The sequence below is a fragment of the Camellia sinensis genome, chromosome 10, assembly GCF_055761805.1.
Source record: "Camellia sinensis isolate YWXY chromosome 10, ASM5576180v1, whole genome shotgun sequence".
NCBI classification, from domain to species: domain Eukaryota; kingdom Viridiplantae; phylum Streptophyta; class Magnoliopsida; order Ericales; family Theaceae; genus Camellia; species Camellia sinensis.
Window position 1 is genome coordinate 35,712,470 of NC_138970.1, and position 8,778 is coordinate 35,721,247.

An 8,778-nucleotide genomic window follows, 5' to 3' on the forward strand; every position below is an offset into this window, starting at 1 on the left:
CATGAATTACTTATACAAATTAATTCAATAATACAACTAGGGTTTTTTTCCCAAAATTTACCAAAGTATCCCCAACATATCAAATTACCAAAGCTTAGAACAAAACCTATAAAATGGAGTAGGAAATCCCTACCTCGAAGAAAACAACACAAATGGTGAAGACAAAGATGAGTGCCCAAATACCAAAGTGCTCCAAATCGCCAAATGTTCAGATTAAATGAAAGCCCTCGACTCCCTCTATCTTTTTAATGAAGGATCTAGGGTAGAAACACACCCTAAGTGGATCAAATCTAAGAAAGAAGGTGAGTAGAGAGAGAGAGAAGTCGGACCTAGGGTTTGGAATCAAAAGAAAATGAAAAAGACTGATCAAAACCCGCTGCTGTGTATATAAACTGGACAAGCTCGCTCGAGCGAAGACATGGTCGCTCGAGCGACCAGACACAGAAAAGCAACGCTCGAGCCAAGGAAGCCTTGCTCGAGCCAACAACCCATAAGCTCGCTCGAGCGAAAGAAAACTCGATCGAGCGAAGAACTCAAACCCACAGGTCTGTAACCAGACACACGCTCGAGCGAAGGAACTATTGCTCGAGCGAAGAACAAACTAACTCGCTCGAGCAAAGAAAAGCTCGCTCGAGCCAAGAATGCACAGCTACAGGTCTAAATCAGACGCAACCTCTCGCTCGAGCGAACAACTCCTCGCTCGAGCGAAGAACCAAAAACCTGGACAGCAACACTTGGTTTCTAAACCCAACCAACCTGAAACAAACCTGCCCAACACATCCTATAATTCCAAATGAGAAAAAAAAAGAACAACAACAACAATTATACAATGACAGAATCTACGGAACCTAAGTCCGGATACGATAAACAAATGGAAAAAGACCGGGGTCGCTATACTCAACATTTTCGTAGATAAATTTCAATTCTTGAAATAGAAATTTTAGCTCTATATATGACGTGTTGAAATTTCTTTAATAGTATTATTAAGAGATTTTATCTAATAAAAAAAAACATATTGGACTTCTCACACTATTTCTCTAATAATATTATTGAGGGATTTTAACTAATAAAAAAAAAATATATTGGACCTCTCACACTATCCAAAATTAGAGAAATGTTTCACTTTTTTTTCTATCTTTATTATTATTATTATTATTATTATTCAAATAAGAAAATCAATGAGGAGAATTCATATGGGGAAGTTACAGATCTGAAATTTTAAGTGGTATATTAATGGGTTTTTTTTTTTTTGTATAAATAGAATGGTAGATTAATGGTTGAGGGTTTCGCATTCAACTGCAAAATTAATATATTATTTTTATTTTTAGTGATTTTTTTAAAAAAAAATTGTGTCAAAATATTTTCTCTTTTCAAGTTTATCTAGTGTAGAAGGATTTAAAACGTTCAAAAATTTTCATAAAAGACAAAAAAAAAAAAAAAAGTACGAAGGACCAATTTTTTTTTTTTGGTTATCTTTTGTGGACTTTTTTTCCTCTAATTTTTTTTTTTTTGGTTGTCCATCTAATTAAGTATAACTTAAAAGTGTCAATTTTTTATTTTTTAAATAAAAATTCATTAAAGATGAAAAAATCACTAAAAATGCCAATCTTCATAGTTTGGTATCTAACAAAAAAACAAAAATTTTATTTTTATTTTGTCTTCGGTGTTTGTTGTTCAAATTTGTGTCAAAAATTTTATTTTTCCAACCTGTTTACTGTAGAAGACTTTGAAAGGATTTTTTTTTTCTTCTTCTCTCTCTCTGAAAAAATCACTTAAGAAAAAGCCGAAAAAAAAAAAACTACTGTTTTTTACTTTAATAGACTTTTTAGTTTGTCGGACTCAAAAAACTTTTTAAAATATTTTAAAAAAAATTCATTAAAAACTATATAAAAAAATCATTAAAAAACCAATCTCAAACACTAATACTGAAGTATATGCATGTATGTAACTGGAGCCTACGTATATTTGAGAGCTGACAGTTAGTTGGATCAAAGAAAAATGCTTGGGAGCATTAATTAGTGCTCATACTAATTAGGTGGCAGCGGGTCCCGTCATTAATGATGTAATGTTTTGGTCTTAGAGTTGTATTTTTTTTTTGTTTTTTTTACTTTTTTAATGCATTAGTGCTATTAGTGGTGATATTTTTAGTGGGATGAATCATTGCGGTTGGATCAAAACAAGAAAACACCTGTGAAAAAAATAAATAAAATAAATCTACTTTCAGATTTGATTCCCACTAAAAACTGTATATAAAAAAAAAAAACTAAAAAAACAATCTCATGCACTATTATTGAAGAATATATATGTTTGTAACAGGAGACTTACATATATTTGAGAGTTGACAGTTAGTTTGGATCAAAACAAAAACACAACTGTTAAAATATATATATATATATATATATACTTTTAGGTTTGACTCCCATCAACCAAATTCTACTTTTAGCTTTGATTGAAAATTATGGAACATATGATTATCATGGGTTCTGCTTTTTTCAGTTAGTGGCTTTGCCATTAGAATTGAAAAGGACAAATTATCACTTAGTGCTTCAAACTTTAATTTAAGTTTTAATGTGATCTTTATATATATATATATATATATTATTTATTATAATTTAATCCCTCATAGTTGTATATTGGTGTCAAATGTAATCTAAGTCCATTTCCATATTATAAACAAATCTAGTCCAAAAACATGTGTCCAAAAAAAAAGAAGAAAGAAAGATCATCATGTTATATCATGTGCCATTTTGGGAATATAGTAAAAAGTCACGTTTTTGAACAAAATGTCCAAAAATGTGGCTGTCAAAAACGTAACAAAATCCCTTTGGGAAGTGTCAAAAACGCAGTCTTAAAATTACAAATTAGGGCCTATGAAAAAAAATAAAAAAATAAATCTCGTATGTTGAGTAAGGGTGTTTTGGTTATTTTAATTTGATTTGACACCATAAATAAATATTAAACTAAAAAGTAAAAAGTCAGCTTTTTATCAACTTTTCAAATCACTTTCAAAAAGCCAAAAAACTTGATAAAAAGTCAAAAGTCAACTTTTTACCAACTTCCCAAAACAACCCCATATATTTCTTAAATTAGTTAATTTTAGAATTAAAACTAAGGAAAATGATAATTTAACTAAATTTGTTAGTGGTTTTACCCTCTATCTTTCCCAACGCATTTATACTTTTTATTTTTTTTATTTTATTACTTTAAATCCTAAAATTAGCTTAAATACAAAGCAGCACAATGTCATGTCTAATTTGGGTTCCTGTGTCACCGACGACCAACCTTTCGAAAGCATGTGAATATTACTCATGAATATTCCAATGCAACTTCAATCACCACTGGTTAGAGTTGTTTTTTTTTTTTTTTTTCTTTAAAAAAAAAAAAAAATCATGTGTGCAAAGAGAATGAGTTTTTACCATCATAGCACACCTCTCAGACCCACCACCTCTCTCCATCAAAAAACGTCCCTATCACCACCATATACCTATATTACCTGCCGCTACACATCACCAAACAGTTCTTTTTCACCATTCACCATTTCACACCACCGTTACCACCATGCACGTCATACCTCCACCACTTTTCCACCACCACCACTCACCCCACCATCACTAATTTCTTGTCACATCTATCTAACCCATTTCCTTATCTGAAACTCTTTTCTACTATCGTGAGAAATATCTCTATTTTACCTACTTCATCTCTACAATCTCACAAATCTATCATTGTAAATCAATCGAATCAACCACATAAAATAACAAAAATATTCACGAAAGAAAGAAAGAAAATGAAAGATGAAGGAAAAGAAGCGTCGGAGTGAGTAGAAGAGATAATAACAATTATTGCCCTATCTTAAAATCATTAAGTCATGACCGTCTTCTCTATATCTAATCTAGCATCATGCTCCTCATTCACTCGGTTGCAATTTTCTCCTCTCCCATTTCCTTAGTGTTGAGTTGGTTGATGTTACCAGAGTTAAATTGAGGAAATTGATAATTTCATTCTTAAAACACATTTTTTAATAAAAAAAATCTTGAAAAATATTATTAATTAGATTAAATTAAGAAAAAAAATCATAAAATTAAAATTACATGCACTAAAACAAAATAAGGGCCAAGTTATCAACAAAAAAGGGGGCCAAAATATACATAATTTGCCCTAATTTGTATTTTCCACAAAATTTACTTAGTGTTTTATTTACGAATATTGATTTTTAATCAAAACGTTATAATAAATTATCAAATTATTATATTTATTTTTCTATCATATCATTTTATAAAAAATTAAAAACGCCACTTAAAAAATCAATTTCTGAATGAGTGCTAAGCCCATGTTTGGGAAGAGAAATCTGTAATTAAAAACTCAAAAAATTATTATAAATTATCATATTATTTTTTTTTTAAATTTTGTACATATTATTTTATAAGATATTAAAAAATTTAATTAAAATATCCTAGGAAGGGTTCTTGTCAAATGTGTCTCACCAACAATCGACCTCTTGAAACGCATGCGAATAATAACCCAACCCAAAATCAATCACTGTTTCGAATGCAACTCCACCAATCACCATTGGATCTTCTTCATATCCCAGCAATCAACTTTCATGGACAAGTCAAACCACAATTCCACCTAATTAAAAAATAATTTTCCCACGAGCCAAACAACTCACCGCCCTAAACCAAAGTACTTCGCTAGTTAACATAATTAATTAAGTAATCTCTGTTATTCACAGTATATAGAGAGAGAGAATCACCAACTCAGAGGAGAGAGAGAGAGAAAGCAGAGGACTGGAAGACAGAAAGAGAGAAACGTGAGGTCGTTGTTCCAAGGACCCTGGTGTTATCTTTTTTCTCTCCTCACAAATTTCGTCACTTTACTCTGGTTTCTAATTCATATCTACATATATTTTGCTCCTCTCTCTCTCTCTCTCTCTCTCTCTCTCTCTTCAAACCCTAGTGTAAACTCCATCTGGGTCTCCAATGGGGAGTTGGGTTTTGTCAGAATGCTGCATTAGACCCATCCCTCAACACTTTCCAAGACCCAGAACTGGATTTATCAACCCTAGCCAATCAAAGATTGGTTTTTTACATGTAAACAAGAAATTCACAGATCTAAAGTGCCTTTCAATCTCTTCCCCAACTGGGTTTCATAGAGAGAGAAAGTGGGTTCTCAAGGTGAGTGCTCCATTGAAGGTTGCTTCTGTGGAAGAAGATGAGATTGAATTCGACCCAGGCTCGCCGCCGCCGTTCAAATTATCCGAAATTCGAGCCTCCATTCCGAAGCATTGCTGGGTTAAGAATCCATGGACGTCTATGAGCTATGTTTTCAGAGATGTTTGTGTTGTTTTTGGGTTGGCTGCAATGGCTGCATATTTCAACAACTGGCTTGTTTGGCCTCTTTATTGGGCAGCTCAGGGAACTATGTTTTGGGCTCTCTTTGTTCTTGGTCATGATTGGTAATCACTCAATTTTCTACACCTGGGTCCTAATTTTGATGCAGATAATGTGTTTGTGTTTATGTGTGAATACAATGTTTGTGTTTTGTTGTTTAATTTTGTTATACCCATTTGCTTGCTTTGTTTTAATTTTGATTTGCAGTGGTCATGGAAGCTTTTCAAACAATCCCAAGCTAAATAGTGTGGTTGGTCATCTCCTACATTCTTCAATTCTTGTGCCCTACCATGGATGGTATGTTGCTAATTTATTCTTTTTAATGTAATAGTGGATCTATTTGGTTGTGTTTTTGTTTTTTGTTTTTTATTTTTATATTTTCATTTTCTAGAAAACACAGAAAACTTGTTTGACAAACTGTTTCCAAAAATTATTTTCAGAAATTTTTTCTCAAAACCAACCAGTCTTAGGAAACACCAAAAAAGTTGCTTTCGAATTTTGGAAAACTGTTTTATCACAAAAATGAAAATTATATAAAAGGATGGCTGTTTTCAAACTTTTCCTTGCTTTGTTTCTGAAGACTCGAAAAGCAAAAAGGAACCAAATAGATGCCCAATGTGTTCTAAGATATAATCGTAGTTTCATTATACAATTTACATTAATTTTATTGAGATTGAGAATCTTCTATGTTCAGATAGACTTGAACTTTTTTAATGGAAATTACAGGAGAATTAGCCATAGGACACATCATCAGAATCATGGACATGTTGAGAATGATGAATCATGGCATCCGGTTAGTCTTTCTTGTGTTTTGTTTTGTGGTTATTTCATTGGTTCTTCAATTTTCATTGATCTCCAATTTCCTTTTCTTTTCTTTTCTTTTCTTTTCTTTGTTTTTTCTTTCTCCTCGTTTAGTTGTCTGAGAAAATTTACAATACATTGGATGGCATTACCCGAACTCTGCGGTTCACCATTCCTTTCCCCATGCTGGCATACCCCTTTTACCTGGTAAGTTTGTTTCCTTCCTGTTGATCAAATTCATTATTACAAGTTTCCAAAAAAAAAGAAAAAGAAAAAGAAAACAAAAACAGAAAACAGGAAACAGGAAACGAAAGCATTACCAAACAAGGCTGAAGAGAATAGTTGCTAATAGTTCTTGTGTTACAGTGGGGTAGAAGTCCGGGGAAGACTGGCTCGCACTTCCACCCAAACAGTGACTTGTTTGTCCCCAGTGAGAGGAAAGATGTGATCACTTCCACTGTATGTTGGACAACAATGGCTGCTTTGCTTGTGGGATTGTGTTTTGTGATCGGTCCTGTTCAAATGCTCAAACTCTATGGCATTCCATACTGGGTAATTCCCAATTCTTCTACAAAAAATATTTCAATTTGATTGTCTTCGCAATAATAGGCTTCTCAATTGACTTTGTTTCTATGTTAGGGTTTTGTAATGTGGCTGGATCTCGTAACCTACTTGCATCACCATGGCCACGAAGAGAAACTTCCTTGGTATCGTGGAAAGGTATTGATATCTTTGTCATTGGCTTATCTTTTTGTCTAAAATTTTTCATTTTCTTTCATATTTAACTCAAAATTTCACATGAAAATATTGAAATAATTTATTTGAAACTTCCTTGTTGATATGCAGCCTTCTACAAAGCAGAGGAATCTATGAAAGTTATCTTATTACACTAATGTTGTCCAATTCTTCATTTTCTCTCCTACTAAACAGAAATTTTACATGAAAAGATTGAAATATCTTATTGAAACTACCGTGTTGATATGCAGAGGAATCTATGAAAGTTTTCTTATTACTCTAATTTTGTCCAATTCTTTATTTTCTCTCATATTTACTAAAAAATTTACATGAAAAGATGGAAATATTTTATTTGAAACTTCCGTGTTGATATGCAGGCTTCTAAAAGTAGAGGAAATCTATGGCAGTTTTCTAATTACGCTAATTTTGTGCCACAAAAATTCTTCTAAGAAGTTTTCATTTTCTAGGAATGGAACTACCTACGGGGAGGGTTGACCACACTTGATCGTGACTACGGATGTATTAATAACATCCACCATGATATTGGAACTCATGTGATTCACCACCTCTTTCCTCAAATCCCACACTATCACTTAGTGGAAGCAGTGAGTATCTTTCATTACTAAATGAAACTACCTCAAAAATCAATTTTGAGACATGTTTATATTACAAAATTAACATATTTCATTCTAATTTTTTCATTTCATTTCATTTCAATTTTAAACCTTGTAGACTGAGGCAGCTAAGCCAGTGCTCGGGAAGTATTACAGGGAGCCCAAGAAATCAGGTCCTTTACCATTCCACCTAATTGGAAATTTGATAACGAGCATGAAACAAGACCACTATGTTAGTGATGCAGGGGATGTTGTGTACTACCAAACTGACCCTAAGCTTAGTAGCTCTTCTAAATCCCAGTGAAGATATTAATTTAAAACAGAGGAAGGTATTTGAGCTATATTTATACACCAATGGCCTTGCTTAACTTCAACATTATCCGGGCATGAATTGCAACAAGGATGCAAAAACATATATAGTTACCTGAACTTTTCCATATCGAAGAGGGGAGAGAGAGAGAGAGGGAGAGACGTGTTACTAGCACAAAGATTATTGCAGATGCCTTGTTTAAAACATCAGCGGAAGATGTATTGAGGGTATTTTCAATATTGAAATAGTGGAATTAATGAAATATGTATAATTTATTCTTCCTGAAGAGGAAATCATCTCTTCAGCAAATCTATCATTTTTTTTTTTTGGATGTATTATTTAGATGAAATTCCAAGAAGAATGAAATTGGTGGAAATAGATTGAAGTAAAATGCTCTTTCTTTTTGGTTTTTTGTGTTTGTGTGGGCATGGTGAATTGGTATGGGATTATTAGAGATATGTTGGACCCATGAGGGTTTGTTGCTTAGTGCACATTGAAAAGGAAACAAATACAGTTCATGCTATGGCTTTGTTGGAGAAGTTAGGCTCACCCAAAACACTGTAGTGGCCATTCTGTTTTTTTATTTTTTATTTATTTTAAGTTGAAAGATGATATTATAAGCAAAAGTTTCTTTTAGGTTTTATTTTTATTTTAATAAAATTATTTTAAGAGTTTCTATCACAGTGTTTAGTGTAACTTTTGTTTATATAAGACAAAAATAACTTAAATACGTCGATTACGTAGAGTTAAGAAATGGGTGCTATTTGATTATTAAATTTTAACTGGAGAAAAAAGTTGTACCATAACGGAGAAGTTATGAACATAAAAAATGAAATTTGTAATTTAGATTTATTATGGATATGACACAAACCATATCAAATTTAATTTTGAATCATACAATTTATTTTGGGAAAGCAACCAAAAAAAA

General features: G+C 32.3%; 1 protein-coding gene across 2 annotated transcripts; it reads left to right on the forward strand.

Annotated features, from left to right (window-relative positions):
* The first annotated feature begins 4,683 nt into the window (after nucleotides 1–4,683).
* LOC114318519 (omega-3 fatty acid desaturase, chloroplastic) lies at nucleotides 4,684–8,241 on the forward strand. 2 transcript variants are annotated; one of them, XM_028265430.2, is made up of 8 exons: nucleotides 4,684–5,455; nucleotides 5,598–5,687; nucleotides 6,117–6,183; nucleotides 6,306–6,398; nucleotides 6,558–6,743; nucleotides 6,831–6,911; nucleotides 7,394–7,531; nucleotides 7,659–8,241. In XM_028265430.2, exons 1-8 carry the CDS (start codon nucleotides 4,980–4,982, stop codon nucleotides 7,842–7,844), a joined length of 1,317 nt encoding a protein of 438 aa, XP_028121231.2. In that variant the 5' UTR covers nucleotides 4,684–4,979; the 3' UTR covers nucleotides 7,845–8,241. The 2 variants fall into 2 exon arrangements, 1 of the variants encoding a protein (XP_028121231.2); XR_014341909.1 differs by having other exon boundaries at nucleotides 4,713–5,455; nucleotides 7,038–7,531.
* The last annotated feature ends 537 nt before the right edge of the window (nucleotides 8,242–8,778 follow it).

Excerpts from the sequence above, each read along its gene's own strand:
- LOC114318519 (XM_028265430.2), top strand. The coding sequence starts at position 4,980 with ATGGGGAGTTGGGTTTTGTCAGAATGCTGCATTAGACCCATCCCTCAA. Across the intron at positions 5,456-5,597 it reads TTTGTTCTTGGTCATGATTG|TGGTCATGGAAGCTTTTCAA; the intron begins GTAATCACTCAA and ends TTTGATTTGCAG. Across the intron at positions 6,912-7,393 it reads TTCCTTGGTATCGTGGAAAG|GAATGGAACTACCTACGGGG; the intron begins GTATTGATATCT and ends TTCATTTTCTAG.